This window comes from Oryctolagus cuniculus, chromosome 7, assembly GCF_964237555.1.
Source record: "Oryctolagus cuniculus chromosome 7, mOryCun1.1, whole genome shotgun sequence".
In the NCBI taxonomy this organism is placed as follows: domain Eukaryota; kingdom Metazoa; phylum Chordata; class Mammalia; order Lagomorpha; family Leporidae; genus Oryctolagus; species Oryctolagus cuniculus.
Genome location: NC_091438.1, coordinates 85,158,379 through 85,184,507, shown reverse-complemented (window position 1 = coordinate 85,184,507; position 26,129 = coordinate 85,158,379). Strand labels below are relative to the sequence as shown.

Here is a 26,129-nt window from a genome sequence, read left to right as displayed (position 1 = left end):
TCCCTAATCTGGAAATGGTACTATTGGTACTATTCAGTTCCCATATCAAAGTTTCCAAAACGAGGTAGGAAAGTAGACAAGCAAAAACTGTAAGCCATAGAAAGAGCTGAGAAAGAGGGAAAACTTATTTTTAAGTAGTATGTTAATATACAAATAATTTGCACAGTAAGTTATTCTGAGACAACGTTTCAGAAAAAAAATTCAAAATTTAAAGTAATGGGTCTAATTTTCAATCTGATATTAGTTCAATAATTATATAATGGATTGTCTACAAGTATGAAAACAGATGGGGAGGTTATGTATCTGTTAAGAGGCCATGAGAATCTGGAACTCATTTCTTAGCAGCTAACAGTTTATCATATTATTTCCCTTATTGATACAAGCTATTAAAAAGAGAAAGCAATTTGCAGAAGGTGACAGTTTAAATGTGACATGGATTTTAAGACTATAAACAAATATTTGGCTAAACAGAACACATGTTAAAAATCAACCACTCCCCAAATGAAACCTGTTCAAAACAACCCTTAAGATCTTTCTAACTCAGAAAACACCACACACCATCTTACGCGACATGGAAACATTTTCTTACTCAGTTCTGATTTGCTGACTATGCAATGTTTCAGCAAATTTTTAAGAAAATGTATTTTAAGAACTACATTTTGGGGACTACGATGTGATGCAGATTATGCCACTGCTTTCAATGCAGCATCCCATATTGCAGTGTTGGTTCAAGAACCACCTGCTCTGCTTGCAGTCCAGCTCCCTGGTGATGTCCTTGAGAAGGCAGCAGACAATGGCCCAAGTAGTTGGGCCTCTGCCACCCATGTTGGAGACCAGGATGGATCTCAGCTCTGGGCTTGGCTTGGCCAAGACGTGGTTGTTTTGGCCATTTGGAGAGTGAAACAACACATGGACCATTGAACTCTCTCTATCTCTCTCCCTCCCTTCCTCCCTCCCTCCCCCCTGCCCCTTCTCCCTCACACTTTTTTTTTTTTTTTTTTTTTTTTTTTTTTTTTGACAGGCAGAGTTACACAGTGAGAGAGAAAAACAGAGAGAAAGGTCTTCCTTCCTTTGGCTCACCCTCCAAATGGCCACCAAGGCCAGCACACTGCACTGATCCAAAGCCAGGAACCATGTGCTTCCTCCTGGTCTCCAACGCAGGTGCAGGGCCCAAGCACTTGGGCCATCCTCCACCTCTCTCCCGGGCCACAGCAGAGAGCTGGACTGGAAGAGGAGCAACTGGGACAGAACTGGTGCCCCAACTGGGACTAGCACCTGGAGTGCTGGCGCTGCAGGTGGAGGATTAGCCAGGCGCCAGCCCTCTCGCTCTCTTTCTACCTCTCTGTCACTTTGCCTTTCAAATAAGTAAATAAATAAATCTGTAAAAAAATTAAATTTTGAATTATTGCTTTTAATGATTCTATAACAACGTAAGATTTTTAATCTAAATTTCAACTATATTAAAAGAATTCAACTACTCAAGTTACTTTAGAAGCATTTTTTTGAGAGTTAGAGACAGAGAGAGAGCTTCTATCTGCTGATTCACTCCCCAGATGCTTCAATGACCAGGACTTGGTAGAAACCCAATTACTTGAGCAATGGTCAGCGCCTCCTAGGGTTTGCATTAGCAGATGGCTGGAACCCAGAGCAGAGGCAGGACTTGACTGTAGACACTCTAATGTAGGTTTCTTAGAGGTATGGAAGACCATGAAATTTTATTTTTACCACATGTTAGCTAATCTTATTCAATTAATTTACTTGCTCATCTTTTCATCTAATATTTTACTTATTTTCAACTCAGTGTGAGGCCCAATGAACAGAAGATAAGGCCCTCAACATACAATATAAATAAGACATAGTTCCTGTTCTCAATGGATTTATAATTTATATGGGATTAAAATTTAAAATAATTAAAAAACAATTAAATAAGAGTTGTGATAGAAGATCAGTATATGTAGCGTACAGGGAATTTAAAAGAAGGAGAATAATATTTCCTGGAGGATCAGGTAATTTATGTGAAAGTAATATTGTATTAACTTATGACAGGCTAATAAAAATTGTTGATAAAAATTACCAAGGCCAAATTATAATCTTAAATAAATTCTAAAGGTTAGATTAAGTAAAAATATGTAGTCATATGCTGTTTACAAGAGACACCTAAAACATAAAAGTATAGGAATATTGAAAGACCCCCCCTCCCCCAAGTTGAAAAAGATATGTAAGGCATTTACTAACACAAAATAGCTGAAGGAATCACATTCATATTAGACTTAGTATACTTTAAGGTAAAGCAGATTATTAGCATTGAATCACTTTTAAATGTCTTTAAAAAGATAAATTCACCAGGAAAAGTTAAAAACTCCCAATTTTATGCCTCTAGTAAGATAAATTTAAAAACAAAATATAAAATTGATAGGTTAAGATAATTTGAAAAATGTACTATTAGAAAGGGAAATTTTGATATATCTCTCTCAGTAATAAATAGGTCAAACAGATTAAAATCCTAACAGAAAAGTCTTAATCATAATTAACACATTAGATATAATGGACATATACAGAAGACTGAATCTCCAAATGAGAGTTTACACACTCTTTAAAAGCCTATGTGGAATATTAGTGAAAACTAACCATAAGAAACTCCATACATGTCTATTACTAGTTAAAAGTTATATTTATTTTAACTACCAATTAAAAATTGTAATATATGTAGTTGGTTATTATACTATAAAGATGGAAAATGAGCAATCTATAATCATATGCATCAAAGTGAGAAGACTGAGGGGAAGAATAAAGTTATAAAAGAATATATGCATATATTATTATTGTATTCATAAGAATATCCTACAGGAACACACATAAAAAGCATGGCAAAAAGAGAAGAGTCATTACTTCTAAATGCAGGAGCAAAGAAGTAGACTTTAAATGGAGGAAACAGAATTGGGCTTCCAACATTTTACTTAAACCTTAATGATGTTTGTTCTTGTCATTATTGTTAGTGGGCAAATGTATTTCATATTTATTTATTATATTTCATATTTAATGCAAAAATTTTCATGATTAAAAAGTGCAAAACTAGAACTTGAGTCTGTATTTGAGACTATTTAGGAAATTCTTTCATTATTTTAATGTAAATGAATTAAACTCTGTAATCAGAGAGACAGTGATTGAAGGGAATAAAAAATAACTTCCAAATAAACTATGTCTATAAGGGGCTCATTTTAGATTTAAAGATACATAACAGTTACCAAGCTAAAGGGAAAAATAGACAGCAATACAATAAAACTTAGAGATTTCAACACCTCGGCTTTCAACAAAGGGTAGAACATCCAGACAGAAGATCAATAAGGAAACAGAGCACTTGAACAACACTATAGTGGACTCCTATATCCGTGGGATCCGCATTTGGGGTTCTATGCCCAATCCAACCAATCACAAATTGAAATAGAAAAAAATTGTACTGAACATGTATAGACTTTTTCTTTGCATTATTCCATTATAATGTATTTGATCCATCTATGGATCTTGGTAGCAAGGGTGTCCTGAAACCATTCCCCACCCCGCACCCCCAGATACTTAGTGAGGACTGTACTGTCCAAATGGACCTAAGAAACAAATACAGAGTATTCTACCCAAAAGCAACAGAAAATAAATTCTTTTAAAACACACATAGAATACTCTCCACAATGGATCACATGTAAGATCACGAAACAAGTCTGAGCAAATTTAAGAAGACTGAAATAAAAACAAGTATGTTTTCCAGCTACAATAGAATAAAACTAGAAATTAACAGCAGAAGGAAAACTGGCTTGTACTAGTCACTTTTATTCAAAATAGTACTAAAGTTCTAGATGGAACAACCAGGCAAGAAGAAGAAATAAAAGGGATCTAAATTGTAAAGGAAGAAGTAAAATTACTATTATGTTTGCAGATGACACAATCTTCTATGTAGAAAACCTTAAAAATCCAAGAAAAAAAAAAAACAAATAATAGACAGTGGCCAGCATTGTGGGGCAGCAGATTAAACACTGCCTGGATGACAGCATTCCATATGGGCACCAGTTTGAGTTCCCTCTATTGCACTTCGAATCCAGTTCCCTGTTAATGTTCCTGGGAAAGCAGTGAGGATGGCTTGGGCCCTACCACCCATGTGGGAAATCCAAATGGAGATTCAGGTTCCTGGCTTCTGCCTGGCCCAGACATGGCCATTGAGGCCATTTGGGGAGTGAACCAGCAGATGGTAGGTTGGTTGGTGTCTCTCTCTCTCTCTCTCCCTCCCTCCCTCTCTCTCTTTTTCTCTCTCTCTCTCTCTCTAATTCTGTCTTTCAAAGAAGTAAATCAGTAAAGGAATAAACAAAGCATTCAAAGTTGCAACATTTAAAATCAATACACATTTTTATACACTAACAATAAGCAATCTGAAACAGAAACTAAGAAAACAATCCCATTTATAATAGCAATGAAGACTAAAATAGTTAGGATTCAACTTAACCCATACGGTGATAGACTTGTAGAAATTTAAGAAGATATAAATAAAAAGAGACATCCTATGTTCATGGATCGGAAGACTTAATAAATTAAAATATCCAGTCATGAGTTTCCAAGGCTATGGAAGCCCTCTGAGTTCTCCGACTCTTATCTTGTTTAGACAAGGTCATAGTCAAAGTGGAGGTTCTCTCCTCCCTTCAGAGAAAGGTACCTCCTTCTTTGATGACCTGTTCTTAAAGAAAGGTCTTCCTTCTGCCATTGGCTCACCCTCCAGCCTGGTCTCCCATGGGGTGCAGGGCCCAAGTACTTGGGTCATCCTCCACTGCACTCCCTGACCACAGCAGAGAGCTGGCCTGGAAGAGGGGCAACCGGGACAGAATCCAGCGCCCTCACTGGGACTAGAACCCGGTGTGCCGGCAATGCAAGGCGGAGGATTAGCCTAGATGCCATAGACAGGAGTGTCAATTGGTAAAGTCAACAACAGGAGTCACTGTGCACTTACTCCTCATGTAGGATCTCTGTCCTTAATGTGCTGTGCATTGAGATTTAATGCTATAACGAGTACTCAAACAATATATTTCACTTTGTGTTTCTATGGGGGGTGCAAACTGTTGAAATCTTTACTTAATGCATACTAAACTGATCTTCTGTAAAAAAAAAAAGAAAAAAAAAAGAAGAAATTATCAATTCCCAACTTGACTCTCACTGGGATTAAACATGACAATAGGTCTGATCTGATTTCATCATCATTTAAAAAAAATCATCTATTATTTTTCACTTTATGTTTCTGTGTGGGAGCAAACTGTTGAAATCCTTACTTAATGTATACTAAGCTGATTCTGTATATTAAGATAATCGAAAATGAATCTTGATGTGAATGGAAGGGGAGAGGGAGTGGGAAAGGGGAGGGTTGTGGGTGGGAGGGACGGTATTGGGGGGAAGCCATTGTAATCCATAAGTCGTACTTTGGAAATTTATATTCATTAAATAAAAGTTAAAAAAAATAAATTAAAATATCCATACCACTGAATGTGATAAACAGATCTGATGCTATCTATCACAATCAAACCCTGGGAATATTTTTGTTAGAAAAAAAAAATCCAGAATATCACAAAACCATACTGGACACTGAATAGCCACAAGAATCTTGAAAAAGAACAAAGCTGAAGGGCTAATAATGAAAATGCTATGGAACTGGCATAAAAACAGATATGTAAACAAGTGGAGCAGAATCCAGAATCGCAAAACCAACCCATATATGGTCAAGTAATTTTTAATAAAGTTGACCAAATATGAGGAAAGAATAGCCTCTTCAATACAGAGTTTTAAGAAAATTATATATTCATATGGAAAAAATTGGAATAGGACCCTTATGTTATATCATAGACAACAATCAACTCAAAATGGCTTAAAGACTTCAATTAAGTCTTGGAACAGTAGAAGTCCTAGAAGAAAAGAGGGGAAAAGTTCATTACATTGGTAACATCAAGGATATCTTGCATATAACATCAAATGCACCAGCAACAAAAACAAAAACAGACAAACTGAGCTACATCAAATTAAAAATCTCCTGCACAATCAGCAGAATGAACAACTCAATATCAAAAAAATAACCTGATTAAAAAATGGACATAGGCTAATCCTCTGCCTGTGGCGCCGGCACACCGAGTTCTAGTCCCAGTTGGGGCACCGGATTATGTCCCGGTTGCCCCTCTTCCAGGCCAGCTCTCTGCTGTGGCCTGGGAGTGCAGTGGAGGATGGCCCAAGTGCTTGGGCCCTGCACCTGCGTTGGAGACCAGGAGGAAACACCTGGCTCCTGGCTTCGGATCAGCGCAGTGTGCTGGCCGCAGCGCGCTGGCCGCAGCGGCCATTGGAGGGTGAACCAATGGAAAAGGAAGACCTTTCTCTCTCTCTCTCTCTCTCTCACTGTCCTCTCTGCCTGTCAAAAAAAAAAAAAAAAAAGGACAAAAATAAACAAGCAAATAATCTTATTAAAGATGGACAAAGAACTTCTTGGTGTTTCCCCAAAAGTATTGAAAAGAGGATCTCAACAATGTATTTTTTTTCCTCTACATTCACTGCATGCTTGCTTACAAAAGCCAAGAAGTATAAGCAACTAATGTCCATAGACAGATGAATGAATTAGAAAATATACCACATGCAAATAATGGAATATTACTTAGCCATAAGAAGTATGAACCTCTTGTTATATACTACAGCATGGATGAACTTTGTGGAGGCTACATTAAGTGAAAAAATAAACCAGACACTAAAGAACAAATGCTGCATGATTCCATTAATATGAGGTATCTAATGTGGCAGAAAATAGAATGATGTTTTTCATGGTCTGAGGGTAGGCGACAATAGAGAACTGCTCAAGGGAAACTGAATTTTCTAATGCAAGATGAAATCATTCTAAAGCTATCCTGCTGACAATGTAAATACATTTTAAAAGTAAAAAAAAATGCTCTGAGACATTTTTTAAAGGAGTAAATTCCATATTACATTATTTAGCCACATACACACACACACACAACCTTGTGTGTGTTATTAATATTAACTTTGTATGGTATTATTAATATTAGTTTATCAACTTTATATTTAATATCTGTCATAATCTGTTTTTTGCTCTTTTAAAGTCAGATTTATTTCTATCTTCTATGTTTTCTGTCCTCCATGTCCACCTGTTAGAATCTTCCTCATTTGCTTCACTTGGCTTGATCCAACCAATCCAACTCAAATCCACTCAAATCCCAATTTCTGTACAAAGTGTTTCAGAAAATTAGCACATGGATTATCTTTTCTTCCGAACTCCTAATTACTCACTTATCATATGTTGCCTGGTTATTTTGCTTTTCAGCTTTTCACATGTGGAAGTCTCATATTTCCAGAGGATTACATTTTTAGTGAACAGAAGACCACATTTTAACCTTGTTTTCAAGTCACTACTTACATTACAAACAATAACAAAGTACAATGCTTGCTCACTACATAAACTCGAAGCATATTTTTCAGCTGACTAACTAAACACTGTCTGGAGGATAAGATGGTTACTATAAAAAATCTGTGTAAAAAATCATAATTTAGGATATGGAATGTGAATCTTCAGGGCTGTGTCAAAGTGATCTGAAAGAAGTGTCTGGAGTCATGCATCTCCCTGTTGCCAAGTCAGCTCATATCCACACAGGTAAACATAAGACATCTGTAATAATTCAGTACAAGACCTATCTCCATATATTATACAGGATAATTTCACAAATAGTAGGTTTTTCTTTGAAAACATATCAAAGCTGTGATATAATAGACAACAGAGCAAGTTTTTAGCATTCCTAATTCCACAGAGCAACAAATATCTTATTCCTGTGTTTACTGAATAGAAGAGAGTACTGGGTACTTATATATTTTTGCAGTAAGCAGCAAAGGATGCGGTTTTGTTAATGTTATGGAATTCCTGAAAGCTAACTGCCAAACTGGGTGGCTCTCAAGAAGGTTTACTAAAGTATGCTTGTTTCTTATACACAAATATACACATATACACAATTGCACAATGAGTGGAATAATTAACACATGTTTCCAATCTTTGAGGGTTTTTTTTAGTCAACTGGCAGAAAAATGAAAGGCTACTTTAGAACTGTGCTTTCTCTGCAAAGAACCCAATTTGTTTGCAAATTGGGTAGTCATATATTTCAAAAACAGTGCACATGATTTTCTTGCTGACTAAGCTATATAAGCACAATAGAACTTTTTAAGTTTATATTATCCCTAATTTCCAAATGAGACATGTCTATGAAAATAAAGTTTTAAAATGCTTTTATAATATACCATCTATAGCTAAAGAAACACATCTTTCAAGTTAAAAGAGTCAGTATTGGGGCCGGTGCTGTGGTGTAGCTGCTACCTGCAATACTAGCATTTTACATGGGCACCATTTGGAGTCCTTGCTGCTCCACTTCCAATTCAGCTCCCTGCTAATGTGCCTGGAAAAGTAGTGGAAGATGGCCCAAGTGCTTGGGCTCCTGCACACATGTAGGAGACCTGGAAGAAGCACCTGGTTCCTGGCTTCGATCTGCCCAGACCCAGTCTTTGTGGCCATTTAGGGAGTGAACCAGAGGATGGAAGATCTTTCTCTGTCTCTCCGTCTCCTTCTCTCTCTGTAACTCTGACTTTCAAATAACTAAATCTTAAAAAAAAAAAAAAAAAAAAGCTGAAGTGTTGGGCTTTGTTTCTAGAAACAATTTCCAGGCAAACTGGAAGGGTCAAGAAGACAGACAGAATCAGATCCTTCTCAACCCTTAAAACATAAAATCTTCAGTCTTCTTTTAAATTTCCTGTATCTTTCAATAAAATCATCCCTTCTATGATAGTAATGTGTATAAAACAATTAGTCTCATTTTGTTGGTGCTGATGACTCTACAAGCTCATATTTAATGAATAAATTTAGATGAAGTAATCTACACAGTAATTAATATCTATCACAAAATCAACCATGGTTCTCATTAAAATGTGTAGCTTTCAGGCTTTTGATCTAGTTTTAGCTTTGCTAGTTTTAAGACTAATAGAAGTCAGCTGGCGCCATAGCTCACTAGGCTAATCCTCTGCCTGCGGTGCCAGCACACTGGGTTCTAGTCCCAGTCAGGGCGCCGGATTCTGTTCCGGTTGCTCCTCTTCCAGTCCAGCTCTCTGCTGTGGCCCGGGAGGGCAGTAGAGGATGGTCCAAAGTCCTTGGGCCTTGCACCTCCTGGGAGAACAGGAGAAGCACCTAGCTCCTGGCTTTGGATCAGCACAGTGCACCGGCTGCAGCGCGCCGGCCACAGCAGCCTTTGGGTGGGGGTGAACCAATGAAAAAGGAAGACCTTTCTCTCTTTCTCTCTCTCTCACTCTCCACTCTGCCTGTCAAAAAAAATAAATAAATAAAAATAACAAAAAAAGACTAATAGAAGTAGTGAGAAGGAAAGTCTAAAGATCACTTTGTAACCATAGTTGTCTTTCTTCAGCACTCTGATAATTTTTTCTTGACAAAATTTAAAAAGAAACAGAATCTCCAAAATGAAAAGAATTTTGAAAGCTAGTTATTTACTAGTATAGTTCTATGTATGTAGTATGATGTGCATACTTAAAAGCATTGTAAGCTCAGTGACTCCATCCTCCTGAAGTATTTCCTACTTTTTTTTTTCAGTATTTATTTATTTATTTGAAAGTCAGAGTTACACAGAGAGAGGAGAGGCAGAGGGAGGGAGGGAGGGAGGGAGGGAGAGAGGTTTTCCATCCGCTTGTTCACTCCACAATTGGCTGCAATGGCCAGCGCTGCACCATCTGAAGCCAGGAGCCTGGAGCTTCCTCCAGGCCTCCCGCGTGGGTGTAGGGTTCAAGGAATTGGGCCATCTTCCACTGCTTTGCTAGGCCATAGCAGAGAGCTGGATGGGAAGTGAAGCGGCTGGGACCCGAACCAGCACCCATATGGGATGCTGACACTGCAGGCAGCAGCTTTACCCACTACACCACAGTGCTGGCCCCTTCCTACTTTCTTACAGAACCACTGCTCCATTATCCAGGCTCTCATCACACTTTATTCTTTTACACAGAACTTCTTGATTTTCTGATAAATCTTTCTTGTCTCTATCACTAAATTGTAACCTCATCCAGGAATGATATTTCTTGTCTTTCCTGTTTTCCAAATATACTCCTTCACCTGAGTTCCCTATTTAAATTCCCTATTAAATTTCACTGTCCTCAATAACCCAAGTCATAGTCTCAGCTTCACCTTCAACTTTTCTTTCTTCCATCACTTTCACATAACTAGCTACAAACCTGAAGTTCTTCCACTTCCAAAATAACTTTTAACTGCACTCATTCAATGAAATCAACCACTCAACCAGGATTTGTTGAGTTCTTATTATAGGCTATGCATATTATTCTGGTGACTGTGACATGTATAAAATCAACTAATCTCCCTTCTCTCAAAAAGCTTAAAGCTTAACAATAATACTGATATGACATCAGAAGTTACAGTATAAAGAGATAGGTGCTTGATAATATTTTTTTCCAGGAATACAAGGAAACAATTTTTTAGTTAGATTTGGGAGTAACAGAGAATGCTTCCTGTCACTCCCCCTCTTCGTGGAGGAACGACACTAAACCCTGCCTAGGCTTCATATCCGAGTCACGGCACCATTATGTCGCTCCCCGTCTTCGTGGAGGAACGACACAGGACCCTGCGCTGTTCTTTCGTCTGCTCGGCCCTCCCCGGGTTTGCTGCTGGTTCTTCCCGGGTTGGCTACCGTCCCTTCCACCTCCGTGGAAGGGCGGTTCCCCCTGCCACATTCCCCACTTCCGCGGGGGAGTGGCACACCGCCGGCCGGCTCTCTCGGGGGCTGCACAGGTGTTCCTTCAGATAGATGTTCCCCTTAGATGTTCCTGGTGCATGTTGTCTCTCTCCTCCTTTATAGTCCTTCCACCAATCCCAACTCTGCTACCCACACGCCGAGTACACTGCTCTCCTCCAATCAGGAGCAGGTCCTACAGTTTATTGGTTGAACTGGAGGCAGCTGCGTAGAAGCTGTTTCTCCCTTCTCAGCGCCATATTGTGGGAGAGCAGATGCATAGAATAAGTCCTAATTCCAGTAACTTAGTCTAGTCCGGGTTGCTCCCCACACTTCCTTAATTGATATGGGCTGTATAGATGTCAGATAAATTAATAAGGTTCTGTAGTGTAGTGAATAACCACACAAAAACCCAGCATACAAGAGTCAGCACTGTGGCATATTGGGTAAAGCCTCTGCCTGAAGCATCAACTTTCCATATGAGCACCGGTTCAAGTCCCAGCTGCTCTACTTCCAATCCAGCTCCCTGCTAATGTACCTGAGGAAGCAGTGGGAGATAGCCCCAAGTACTTGGGTCCCTGCCACCTATGTGAGAGACACATACTAAGTTCCTGGCTTCTGGCTTCAGTTTGGCCCAGTTCCTGCCATTGCAGCCATTTGAGGAGTGAACCAGAGGATGAAGATTTCTCTCTCTCTTTTTCTCTCTCTCTCTCTCTCCCTCCCTCCCTCCCTCCCTCAGTGTCTCTCCCTCTCTCTGTAACTCTGCCTTTCAAATAAATAAATAAATCCTCGAAAAACAAAAAAAAAACCACCAGCATACAAGAAGCAATGGGATTTGAACAAGTATGGCATGGTGTGGTATCCTAAATGGTTTGGCTATGATAATTTTGAAAGAATGATGGTAGATGCTGACTACATGACAATAGAGTTATAGAAAAATGTTTAGGTCAGAAAGAACCTTGTATAAACAGAAAGAAAAGGACAAGCCTTAACCAGAAATCTGTGCAGATCACTAAAGATTTACGTACAAGAGTGACATGATGTTATTTGTATTTCACAAAGATAACTGCATCAGCAGCAGAGTGGCAGTAGATGTGAGGCATCTACCAGACTGCCAGATGGAGGCAAGAAGAACAATTAGAGGTCTGTTATACCAAGTTTGATAAAACATAAACAGGGCCTACACTATAACATATTTTGAATAAGAATGACTTTCAGGGCAAAGGGGAAATTTTGAGTCAAAGGAGAGATGGAGATAAAGGTGAAAATTGATGGCACGGGTTTGTTCAAAAGTCAACAGCAGATTTGGTGTAATAATTACATGTGAGAACATGGACAGAAGAATAATTACATGGACACAGAAGGAAGAAGAAAACATTACTGCATATAGGGCTAAGTTTGTAGTTTTTCCAGATTTAAACAATACCAGAATACGCTGTTAAACTTTAATTTGAGATAAACAATGGATAATTTTTAGTATAATTACTTTCCAAATGTTGCACCTTCATTTTTTCATGTTTCCTTTTCCTGAGTGCCATATATCTCACTTGTCTACTTTGCATATTTGTACTCATCATGTCATCTCAAGTGCTACCATCCCTGCAAAGTTGGTGTTCCCATAAACTTGTGTTCTCACAATATTACATAATATCATTTATTTATTGGGACAACTATAAAAGTTTTCCCATATAGCTTTCTCAAGATTTTAAGTATTTTGAAATTAGGGATAAGAATATTTCATCTTAGTAGCCCTATGGCTTAGCACCAAGGATGTCACATCTGAGGCAGTCAATGACTATCTGCTGAATGAATGAGGTCCGGACTCAGGCCTTTCTTATTTCTTTCTTTAAACCATCCTCCACACTGGCATAAGTTCCATTTGAAAACATAAACCATCTAGGATTTTAATATTAAAATATCTTTGATTCAAATATCCATTCATGATAGATAATGGAGAAACCATTCAACATTTTCCTGAATGCTCTCAACAATTTAATCCTGAAATTGAATGAATGGTTAAGGTCTCAGACTTTGAGAACACATATGTGTTAGAAATCCTGTGAGAAACAGTGACTTGATCAGCTCTTGTCCTGACGGTTGATGTACAATGTAATACTTTATCCATTTTAATATTTTGTTTTTGTTCTAGTACCATTGGTTGAACCCTGTAATTAACACACAATTGTTCTTAGGTGTTTAAATTTTAACTGAAAAGTGATCCCTGTTAGGAATTTGGAAAACATTGTGTTGAGTGAAATAAGCCAATCCAAAAGGGACAAAAACCGCTTGTTCTTGATAGGAGACAACTAACTGAGCACCAAAAAGGAAACCTGCTAAAGTGAAATGAACACTAGGAGAAACGGTGACTTGATCAGCCCTCACCCTGACTGTTGATGAGCAGCTTAATGTGTTATCCCTCTTAGTATTTTTTTTTGTTTGTTCTACTTAATACTTTTGGTTGAATACTGTAATCAATACACAATTCTTCTTAAGTGCTGAAACTTAACTGAAAAGTGATTGCTGTTAAATGTAAGAGTGGGAATAAGAGAGGGAAGAGATGTGCAATTCGGGACATGCTCAAGCTGACTTGCCTCAAACGGTGGAGTTAGAAACATACCAGGGGATTCCAATTCAATCCCATCAAGGTGGCATGTACCAATGCCATCTCACTAGTCCCAGTGATCAATTTCTGTTCACAATTGATCATAATGATAGGACTAAGAACCAAAGGGATCACATAAACAAGAATAGTGTCTGCAAATACTAGTTGATAGAATCAAAAAGGGAGAGAATGATCCAACATGGGAAGTGAGATACACAGCAGACCCATAGAATGGCAAATGTCCTAACAGCACTCTGGCCTCAGAATCAGCCCTTAAGGCATGCGGATCCGGCTGAAATGCCCAGGAGAGTATTTCAGGCATGGAAAGCCAAGACACTCTGGCAAAAAAAAAAAAAAAAAAAAAAAAAAAAAAAAAAAAAAAAAAAAAAAAAAAAAACAAAACTAAATGAAAGATCTCCGTGAGTGAGATCCCAGTGGAAAGAACAGGTCTTCAAAGAAGGAGGTACCTTTCTCTGAAGGGAGGAGAGAACTTCCACTTTGACCATGGCCTTGTCTAAATATGATCAGAGTCAGTGAACTCAGGGGGCTTCCATAGCCTTGGCAGCTCATGACAAGAGCCTAGGGTGATTACTGATGCCATAAACAAGAGTGTCAATTTGTTAAGTCAACAACAGGAGTCACTGTGCACTTACTCCTCATGTAGGATCTTTGTCCTTAGTGTGCTGTACACTGAGATTTAATGCTATAACGAGTACTCAAACAGTATTTTTCACTTTATGTTTCTGTGTGGGAGCAAACTGTTGAAATCTTTACTTAATGTATGCTAAACTGATCTTCTGTATATAAAGAGAATAGAAAATGAATCTTGATGTGAATGGAAGGGGAGAGGGAGTGGATAAGGGGAGGGTTGTGGGTTGGAGGGATGTTATCGGGGGGAAGCCATTGTAATCCATATTCTGTACTTTGGAAATTTATATTCATTAAATAAAAGTAAAAAAAAAAGAATCCTGTGTATGCTATGTGATGGTTATGTCTTTTTCAGTGAATTATTTAACCATCTATTACTTTTTAAAATATTTATTTCTTTGAAAGGCAGAGCTACAGAGAGTGAGAGGGAGAGACACACAGATATCTTACATCCACAGGCCAAAGCTGGGAGCCAGGAGCTTCTTCCAGGTCTCCCACGTGGCTTCAAGGGCCCAAGCACTTGGGACGTCCTCTGCTGCTTTCCCAGGTGCATTAGTAGTAGGCTAGATTGGAGGTGGAGCTGCTGGGATTCAAACTGGTGCCCATATGGGATGCTGGCATTGTAGTTGGTAGCTTACCCCGCTCTGCCACAGTGTCATCTCCTACTTAACCATTTATAAAATGATATAACACCTACCTTAGCATGCTGCTGCAAAAGTTAAATGTGATATTTATAAAATATGTACTGTACTTCTGACACTGTAGTACGCTAACAGTTATTGTTGAAATCCTCCGTAGCTTTATCTATCATTTCCTTATCTACTCACACTGTTATCTTCCATAGCATCTATATTTCATAACTTGCCAATTCTCCAAAGTTCAGGTTAATTCATCATCCCATGTCTTTATTCATAGTATTTATTTGCTTATAATACCCAACCTATATGCCACTCTACAGGGCAAAGCATAGCATTCAAAATTTTGTTATGAATAATTCCAAGTATCCACATGCTACAATAATCAAAGAAGATAAAAATGCTTTGCTTTGTTCACATATTTTGTGCTAGAAGAGGTTCCAAAAAACTGCGGACTTTCTTTCATTGTATTCAGTAGCTATTTCATGGACCCTAAATAGTTTGAGTGATCAGAAAAATTCTCATGCATTTACTATAAGCTCTGTCTTTTCATATTTGGTGGGTTTTTCTCCCTATCACTTCCAAGAAACTCTTTTTGAGTGATTTATATGCTTTGCAAATAGAATCACCCCTATGTAAGTCTATACAAAACCAGGAAAATCAATTAATTTCAATTACTTAATTCTGAACTCTGAAAGAAGTTTATTACATGTATTTGAGACAGCTGGAAAAGAATACTCTAAAATATTTAGATATTCCTAAGATTTTTTTCCCATTTTCTGAGAATTGAGATAAGAAAACTCTAGACATTTATACTTCTTTTTTTTTTTTTTTTTTTTACCTTTGGTCCTTCAGGGCCATTTTGTCCAGGAATCCCAATATCTCCTGGAAAACCCTAGGGAATATAAAATTTTCAACATTTTATTCCATAGCAACTCACTTAAAATATATTAATCATATAAAATTTCCTTTGTTTTTCATTCATGTTCAGTTAAAGCAATATATACTTTTGATAAATGCAAGCTTAAACATTGTTAGGCAGTTGTTAACACTGAAATATAAAATTTACAAAGTGTACTAAAATTGAAATTACTTCACTAGCTATTTACAAACAATCCACAGACCCAAAGAAAACTATCTAGTCCAGTCCAAGAGGGTGGAAGTCTTACTAAAAATTATCTTTAACTTGGAAATAAGGCACAAAGGTGTGTGACACCACTTTCAGGACACTGAGCCACCCAGGTTTAGATGAATGTATTTTGTTAGATTCATTATTTATTACAGGTTAATTTGTAGATTTTTTAAAAATTATTATTTGGGAGGCAGAAAGATATAGGTCCTACCCACTGGTCCACTTTCCACTACCTACAATAGTTCTTGCCTGAGGAGAAGATAAGGGTTAGACACGCAATCCTGTTCTCCTAGGTGCATAGCAGCCAGCAATCACTGGAGCTATCACTTTCTGCTTCCCAGAATACATATTAACAGAAAGCTGGAATCTGGAGCAGAGCTAGAACTCAAACACAAGCACTTTAATATGGGATGTGAGCATTTCAAGCAGCATCTTAAGCACTAGGCCCAATGCCTGCCCCTAACCTGTGTATTTATATTAGATTTGAGATACAAACTACTTATGTTTGGTTAAAGAAAAAAAAAAACCTCAAAGATTAAGGTTAAATCAGTTTGTATCTAATCCAACTATCTTATTCTAACATCTCATATTTAATTATTTTATACTTAGCTTTCAAAAGCTACTGAACTCAACATCTTGCTAGTCTTCCCATTAATTAATGAGTCGAATAAAATCTTTGGCCCATGTATACTTTACTTTTGAATGAGAATCATTTTGCCTTTTTGGAAATTATAGTCACAGTCTATAACAGTTGGCTCAAGAAAGAAATGGAACAAGTGTTAAATTTGTTTGTTTGGAGAAGGAGTAGAATGTGGCTCTCAAATGGTCACATCAAAATTTTTGTTGAAACAATGAACATGATTGTGATTTGTCATGAACAAAAAATAAAGATATTAAGCTAATAACTGTGGTTTGATGCGCACTGATTTTATCACAAATTAAGCTGTTGTAGTGTTTCCATTGACGCTGGTTCAAGGAAACAAAGTAATACAAGTATAAGAAACAGCATCTATAAAAGTAAAGACGACTGAAATTAAAATGTGAATGTCAGCAAGAAGAGGTATGTCAGTGGAAATGTAAATATTATGGGAATCAAGATCTCAACCAGTGACACAGAAAAGGCAAGGATGATTCTGGGATGCTCATTCTGGAAAGAAAAATAAGAAGAAAGTGATACCAACTCATCTGACTGGATTAGGACAGAAATGCCGTGACAGATTGAAAGCCAGATTTAAAACTTGGATTCTGGGTACAGAAATATAACTCAGGAACATTTCTGGCAAAAGAAGACAGTTTTAATGGAAAGACTGATCACAGGGTTAAACTTCTGCAAGTTCTGGAACAGTTTAAGAGTTATGTTTAATACAGACTTTTTGATTCAGATTCACCTTTGTTAGTATTTGTACATATGCAATTAAAAAAATTAAAATCATTTTTCTAAAATTTGCTACTCTTTTTCTTGAACACATCCTTTGTTAGTATGTTTAGAGTGGGGAAAATCCCTGTGGACCCTTTGGTTTTAATTTCTACAGTAATAGTAGCTACTTGTTCAAAATTGAGTTCATCAAATTGCCTGTAATGCTTCTCCCTCATTCTGTGTTCACTACTGAATAAATATTATTTCTATCCACAAGTTTATAAGCCAAAAGGCTGTACATCACATCTGAATAGTTCTTTTCTGTGGGGAGCAACCGGACTGGACTGAGTTACTGGAATTAAGACTTATTCTATGCATCTGCTCTCCCACAATATGGCGCTGGGAGAGGAGAAAACAGCTTCTACGCAGCTGCCTCCAGTTCAACCAATAAACTGTAGGACCTACTCCTGATTGGAGGAGAGCAGCGTACTCGGCGTGTGGGCAGCCGAGTTGGGATTGGCAGAAGAGGACTATAAGGGAGGAGAGAGACGGCATGCACCAGGAACATCTAAGGGGAACATCTAGCTGAAGGAACACCCGTGCAGCCCCCGAGAAAGCCGGCCGGCGGTGTGCCGCTCCCCTGCGGAAGTGGGGAATGTGGCCAGGGGGAACTGCCCTTCCACGGAGGTGGAAGGGATAGTAGCCAACCCGGGAAGAACCAGCAGCAAACCCGGGGAGGGCCGAGCAGACGAAAGAACAGCGCAGGGTCCTGTGTTGCTCCTCCACGAAGAGGGTGAGCGACATAATGGTGCCGTGACTCGGATAGGAAACCTAGCTCGGATAGGAAACCTAGGACGGATAGGAAACTTAGGAGGGAAGAAACGGGAAGAAGCAGGAAAATACCGGAGAGAGAGACTAGCGAAGAGCCTAGGGGAAAGCCGGACGAGAAAGGTGCCGGAAGAAGCTATTGAAAGCCTAGGCATAGACTCGGATATGGACTGTGGGAAAGAAGTTAGGATTGAAAGCGAAAGTGAAAGCTTTCATAGACTCGGATGCGGACTATGGCGGGGAAGCTAGGAGATTGAAAGCGAAAGTGAAACCTGGAGGAGGCTTGGACTCGGATACGGACTGTGGGGAGTAGCCAGGAGAAATGAGAGGAATATTGTTGGAAGAAAACTTAAGGAAACATACCGGGTGGAGAAAAATGTTAGGGAGGATGAAGCCGCGAGTGCAGGCCGAGGCGGAGATATAAGCCACCTTGGAATTCTTCAAGTCAGCCCGGGGAGCAAGAGGCGAAGATCTGGAACCAGAGGCAGAGACGTGGGCCGCCAGGTTGAAATTCGCCAGGTTAGTCCGGGGAACTTGGACTGAATGCCGGTGGTGGCGGAAACATTCGCGGAAGCCGCCGCGTGCAGAGAGAGCACGGGGCGTTGGCGCGAGGCCGTGGTGCGGGCGCGAAGTGCGTGGAGACCGCGGAGCGTGCGCGCAGAGCCGGGAACCCGCCGGCGGGGCGAGGCGCCGGGAAGCCGCGCAGAGCTGTGAAGCCGCCGCGGGCGGGCGCCGGCGGGGCGAGGCGCCGGGAAGCCGTGCAAAGCTGTGAAGCTGCCGCGGGGCGAGGTGCCGAGAAGCAGCCTCGGGGCGGGCGCCGCCGGGAAGCCGCAGGGATAAGAGAAACAGAAGTTTAGAAGTAAAATGAGAGAAATGGGAATGCTGGAAGATGGAAGTAGAATGGGAGAAATAGGAATGCCCGGACATAGAGAAATAGAGAAATAGAAAGGCCTCCCCACAACATGGCAATTAGAAAGCTTGGATTCGGTCTGCCCGATAAGTGAGGCGATGAGCACCTGCGGCGGCTAGCAGCTTATGCGCCGCAGGTCACCGAAGACAGGCACGAATTAACATCAGTAAGGCCTCCCCACAATACAATTAGGAGGCTTGGATTCGGTCTGCCTGATTTAAGGTGGTAAGCACCAGCAAGCAGCTCGACCAAAGCATGAGCTGCAGGTCACCGAAGATAGGCACAAACCAACACTAATAAGTCTCCCCCACAATACGGCAATGAGAAGGCTTGGATTCGGTTTGCCTGATTGCTAGGTTTTGTAAGCCCCTGCAGGCAGAGCAGAGCATGCGCTGCAGGGCACCGAACACAGGCACGCATCAGCGCCTAAAAACCTCCTCACAATATGGCGAAGAGAGGACCCGGATTCGGTTTGCCTGATTTGATAGGACTTGTAAGAACCTGTGGCAACTCTAGCAAGCAGAGCAGAGTGTGTGCCGCGGGGCACCGAAGACAGGCGCGTATCAACGCCAAAAAATAAAAAGAAAGGGGGATCTGTGGGGAGCAACCGGACTGGACTGAGTTACTGGAATTAAGACTTATTCTATGCATCTGCTCTCCCACAATATGGCGCTGGGAGAGGAGAAAACAGCTTCTACGCAGCTGCCTCCAGTTCAACCAATAAACTGTAGGACCTACTCCTGATTGGAGGAGAGCAGCGTACTCGGCGTGTGGGCAGCCGAGTTGGGATTGGCAGAAGAGGACTATAAGGGAGGAGAGAGACGGCATGCACCAGGAACATCTAAGGGGAACATCTAGCTGAAGGAACACCCGTGCAGCCCCCGAGAAAGCCGGCCGGCGGTGTGCCGCTCCCCTGCGGAAGTGGGGAATGTGGCCAGGGGGAACTGCCCTTCCACGGAGGTGGAAGGGATAGTAGCCAACCCGGGAAGAACCAGCAGCAAACCCGGGGAGGGCCGAGCAGACGAAAGAACAGCGCAGGGTCCTGTGTTGCTCCTCCACGAAGAGGGTGAGCGACACTTTTCCCTTCTTTTTCTTTTCCTTTCCTTCTAAGAATTTTTATACCAACCTAGTTTAGTACAAGGTAACTTAACATTGTGCTTTGGCTTTTTTTTTATTTTACTTATCAGATATAATTTCCTTGTATGCATTTTTAAAATTTTATTTAAGTTATATAAGTTTCATATATTTCATATATACAGATTTAGGAACATAGTGACACTTTCCACCCTACCCACCATCCTACCCATGCTCCAAACCTTCCCCTTCCTCACATTCCTACTCTTAATTTTTACAAAGATCTATTTTCAGTATACTTAATGATTATAGTTACCCATACTCTAAGGAAAAGACTTCAACAAATAGTATGAAGAGAAAAAAAACTACAAGAACAACAAAAAACCCACCATTCCTCAACAGAAGAGACATGGGCTATAAGCAATCATCAAAATCTCAAAATGTCTATTTCATGTCAATATATTACATTTCAGGTACTCTGTTCATTACTTTGGATCAGGGAAAACATATGATATCTGTCTTTTTGGGACTGGCTTTTTTCTCTAAGTATAATGGTATCCAGTTGTGTCCATCTTGTGGCAAAAGACAGGATTTTATTTTTTTTTTACACCTGAGTAGTACTCCATAGTGTATATATACCATAATTTCTTTATCCAGTCAACAGCTGATGGGCAACTGGGTTGATTCCACATCTTAGCTATTGTGAATTATGCTGCAATGAACACAGGAGTGATTTCGTTTGATTTGGATAAATTCCCAGGAGTGGGATGCCTGGATCATGAAGTAGATATATATTCAGATTTCTGAGCTATCTCCAAACTGTCTTCCATAGTGGCTGACCAGTTTACATTCCCACTAACAGTGGACCAGGTACCTTTCTCCCACTTCCTTGCGAGCATTTGTTGTTAGTTGATTTCTGTGTGAGAGCCATTCTAACTGGAGTGAGGTGAAATCTCATTGTAGTTCTGATTTGCATTTCCTTGATGGCTAGTGAGCCTGAGCATTTTCTCCAGTGTCTATTGATAATTTGAATTTCTTCTCTTGATAAAATGTCTGTTCAAATCCTTTGCTCATTTCTTAAGTGGATTGTTTTGCTGTTGTTGAACTTCTTGAGTTTTATAGATTCTAGATGTTGACCCTTTATCAACTACATAATTTGCAAATATTTTCTCTCATTCTGTGGGTTGCCTCTTCACTATACTGTTTCTTTTGCAGAGCAGAAATTTCTCAGGTTGATGTAATTTTGTCAATTTGTCAATTTTGGCTTTGCCTGTGCTTCTGGGATCTTTTCAATATCTCTTTGTCTATGCCAATGTCTTGAGAGTTTACCTAATGTTCTCCAGTAATTTGATGGTATCGGTGTGTAGATTTAGGTCCTTGACCCATTTTGAGTGGATTTTTCTGAAAGGTGTAAGGTAGGAGTCTAGCTTCACATTTCTGCACATGAAGATCCAGGTTCCCCAGCACCATTTGTTGATGAGACTTTCCTTGTTCCAGGGATTGATTTTAGCTCCTTTGTCAAAGATAAGTTGCTTATAGATGCATGGATTGATTTCTGGAGTTTTGATTGTGTTCCATTGGTCTACAAGTCTGTTTTTTGTGCCAGTATCAGGCTGTTTTGATTATAATTGCTCTGTCATATGTCTTGAAACCAGGTATTTAATGCTTCCAGCTTTATTCTTGTTTATAAGATCGTTTTAGCTACTCAGTGTCTCTTGTATTTTGCCTGGGATTGCACTGAATCTGTAGACTGCTTCTGGCAGTATGGACATTTTGACGATGTTGATTCTTCCAATCCATGAACATGAAAGATTTTTCCATCTTTTAAGTCTTCTTCTATTTGTTTATTTAGTGTTTTGTAATTTTCTTCGTAGAGATTTTTGACATCCTTTGTTAAATTTATTTCAACATATTGAATTATTTCAAGAGCTACTGTGAATTGGAGTAACCTTAAAAGTTCATTCTCAGACATGACACTGTGTATACAAAAGTTACTGATTTTTGTGCATTGAATTTATATCCTGCCACTTTACCAAACTCTTTTAAGATTTCCAACAGCCCCTTAATGGAGTCTTTTGGATCCCCTATATATATATATATATATATATATATAATCACATCATCTGCAAATAAAAATAGTTTGATTTCCTCCTTTTCCAAAATGTATTCCTTTGATATCTTTTTCTTGCCTAAAGACTCTGGCAAAACTTCCAGGACTATATTAAATAGCAATGGTGAGTGTGGGCATCCTTGTCTGGTTCCAGATCTTATGGGGAACGCTTCCAGCTTTTCTCCATTAAATAATTATTATTATTATGGCCTTGAGTAGGTCATATGTTGCCTTGATTGTGTTGGGGAATGTTCCTTCTATAACCAGTTTGCTTAAGGTTTTCATCATGAAAGGATGTTAGAATATTTTATCAAATGCTTTCTGTGCATCTATTGAGATAACCATAGGATTTTTATTCTTCAGTTTGTTAATGTGATGTATCACATTTATTGATTTGTAAATGTTGAACCATCCCTGCATACCAGGGATTCACCCCTCTTGGTCTGAGTGAATGATCTTTCTGATATGTTGTTCAATTTGATTAGCTAATATTTTGTTGAGGATTTTTGCATCTATGTCAGGGATATTGGTCTATAGTTCTCTTTCACTGTTGCATCTTTTTCTGGCTTAGGAATTAAGGTAATCTAGGTTTCATAGGAGTTTGAGAGGTTTCTCTCCCTTTCTATTATTTTTGAATAGCCTGAGAACAACTGGAATTAGTTCTTTAAATGTCTGTTAGAATGCAGCAGTGAAGCCATGCAATCCTGGGATTCTCTTTGTTGGGAGATTATTTATTACAGATACAATCACCTTCTTAGTTATTCACTGTTCAGGTTTTCTATATATTCATGACTCAATTTAGATATGTTGTGTTTCTAGGAATCTATCCATTCCTTCCAGGTTTACCAATTTGTTGGCATACAGCTCTTTGTAGTAATTTCTGATGATTCTTTTTAATTCTGTGGTGTCTGTTGTTACATTTCCTATTTCATCTCTTATATTAGTCATTTTAGATCTTTCATCCAATTTTTTGTGGTTTTGCACCAATGGCATATCAATATTATTTATTTTTTCAAAAAACTAGCTCTTCATTTCACTGATCTTTTTTATTTGTGGAGGAGTTGCAATTTTGTTAATTTCTTCTCTAATGTTAATTATTCATTGACTCCTACTAAATTTGGGTTTGGTTGGCTGTTGATTTTCCAGGTCCTTGAGACACACTGATAGCCTATTTATTTGGTACTTTCCAATTTCTTCATGTAGACCTCAACTGCCAAAACCTTCCTATTTATACTGCTTTTGCTGTATCCCATAAGTTGATATGATGTACTGTCATCTTCATTTGTTTACATAAATTTTTTATTTCTCTTTTGATTTCTTCTATGACAACCCACTGTTCATTCAGGACCATGCTGTTCAGTCTCCATGTGTTTGTATATGACCTAGAGATTCTTGAATTATTGATTTCCCACTTTTTTCCATTGTGGTCAGAGAACATGCATGGTATTATTTTGAATTTTCTTTTGAAATTCCTGAGACTTGCTTTATAGCCTAGCATATGGTCTATCTAAAAGAAAGTTCCATGCACTGGTGAGAACAATTTGTATTCTGTAACTATGGTAAAATGTTAGGTCCATTTGGTCTATAGTGTTGATTAACTCTGTTATTTCCTTGCTCATTTTCTGGCTAGTTGATCAGTGTATTGATGAAAGTGGGGTATTGAAGTTCCCCATTACTATTGTATTGGAGTCTATTTCTCCCTTTATATCCATTAACGTTTCTTTCAAATAGTCAGTGCTCTGTGACTGGGTGCACATTCATTTAATATAGACACACCTTCCTGTTGAATTGATGCCTTAATCATTACATAGTGTTCTTCTTCATCTCTTTTACCCGTTTTTATGTTAAGGTCTATTTTGTCTGATATTAGGATGGCAACACCACCTCCTTTTTAGTTTCTGTCAGCATGGAAAATCTTTTTCCATCCTTTCACTTTCAGTCTGCAGGAATTTTTGTTGGTGAGATGTGTTTATTTTTTTTTCAGCAAATAGATGTGCCTTGCTTTTTAATCCATTCAGCCAATCTGTATCTTTTAACTAGAGAGTTTAGGTCATTCGCATTCAAGATGACTACTGATAAGTAATAACTTGGCTCTGTGATTTTTCCATCACTATTCCTATTGTTACTTTGAATTTCTTTTGAACTTTTACTGGGAGTATTCTGCCTTCACATTCTTTCATAATGATCATTATCTTTCTGCGTTTCTGTGTGAAGCACATCCTTTAGCATCTTTCATAAGGCTAGACAAGTGGTAACAAATTCTTTCAATTTCTGTTTGTTATGAAAGGTCTTTATTTACCTTTATTCATAAATTAGAGCTTTGCAGAGTATAGTATTCTTGGTTGACAGTTTTTTTAAAATGATTTTTTATTATTTATTTGAAAGGTAGAGTTACACAGAGAGGTAGAGACAGAGAGATGGAGAAGTCTTCCATCTGTTGTCCATGTTTAGATAATGAAAGGGAACCTATTTATTATGTCTTTCCGTTATGAACTGCACCACTAGTAATTAAACAGAAAATGAGATACATTCCAGCCAATCAGTGAAAAGCAAAGATAGAGCAAGAAAATCTCCATTTTGCAATTCCACAAATTAGCTAATGGATCTGGGCAGTGTGTATCATCTGTTACCAACATTACAAAGAGGAGATAACCAGACGTTGGCTTCCTGATGAAAGAATGGGCTACCACCTACAGTCTTAGCACAAACAAACAAGAACAGGATCAGATCTCAGTAATGTAACTATCAATTTGTAAGAAATATGTAGGACCAAGAAACATGCAGAAATATACCATGAGACTGTAACCAACAAAATCTATAAAGACTTAGAAGATGCAAATTAAGTTATATAGACAGAAAATAGATCAAAGGTAGCCTGGAAAGAGAGGGGGCAGGAGCAATAGAAGGGAGGGATGATTAAAGATGAATTAGAGTTATTTGTGTTTGACAGCGATGTTCATTATCTTGATCTCAGTATGATTTCACAAGTTATAGATATGTGATAAGGATCAAATTGTAATATTTAAATATATGTATGTTATTACATGTCAATTGTATCCCAATAAAGCTATAAAAATGGTAATCACTATTGAATGCTTTAGATAATCATTTGCCTTGTGGTAAGCAACAGTTTTCAATGATTCAAAGACCTTTAGAGAGAAAATAGAATTTATTCATTGAACTAGTCTCAAGATAAAATCAGTGGAGCTCCGATTTTTTTATATAATACATGATGAATTATAGTAATAGTATGAAAACTAAGCACATAAATATTTTGTGAAATTCAAATTTTTCAATATTTTATTAGTGTGGCTTTAAAATACCTCATTGTAATACACAAGATTGTTATGTAGATCACTCAAATGTCATGGAAAATTTCCAATCCTTATTTATTTGATATCCCTGTGCGTTAAACACACAAGAATGTGAAATGGTTTTGTTTAGATTCATCCTGTGTGTAGTTCATAAGTTTGAAAAAAGTACCGTGGAATATGTCATTTCAAATATAAACATTAAAAAAGATAAAATTATAAAATGCACATGTAAATTATCGATTCCTACAGTGTAACATTATACAAAGACCTGTCTGGTGTTGGGCATAGAGTACCTGCGATTAATATTTTGAACATTTTGATGACTAAATTAAAAATCAATTGTCCTTAAAGATTTATAGAGTAAATGATGCAGTTTCTTTCTTTTCTTTCTTTCTTTTTTTTTTTTTTTTTTTTGGACAGACAGAGTGGACAGTGAGAGAGAAACAGAGAGAAAGGTCTTCCTTTTGCCATAGGTTCACCCTCTAACGGCCGCCACGGGGCGTGCTGTGGTGGGCGCACCGCGACGATCTGATGGAAGGAGCCAGGTACTTATCCTGGTCTCCCATGGGGTGCAGGGCCCAAGCACCTGGGCCATCCTCCACTGCACTCCCTGGCCACAGAAGAGAGCTGGCCTGGAAGAGGGGGAACCAGGACAGAATCCTGTGCCCCAACCGGGACTAGAACCCGGCGTGCCGGCGCCGCTAGGTGGAGGAT

The 26,129-nt window shown here is 38.7% G+C and overlaps 1 protein-coding gene across 8 annotated transcripts in view; it reads right to left on the bottom strand.

Moving 5' to 3' along the window:
* Window positions 1–26,129, bottom strand: part of COL24A1 (collagen type XXIV alpha 1 chain) — a 419,676-nt gene that overhangs the window by 224,430 nt on the left and 169,117 nt on the right. For 7 of the 8 annotated variants that reach the window (XM_070078137.1, XM_070078144.1, XM_070078142.1 and 4 more), the window contains exon 21: window positions 15,532–15,585. The exons of the other annotated variant lie outside the window; for it this stretch is intronic. In XM_070078137.1, the coding sequence (XP_069934238.1) occupies window positions 15,532–15,585 (54 nt within the window). The remainder of the gene's footprint in view (window positions 1–15,531; window positions 15,586–26,129) is intronic. 8 annotated transcript variants of the gene reach the window in all.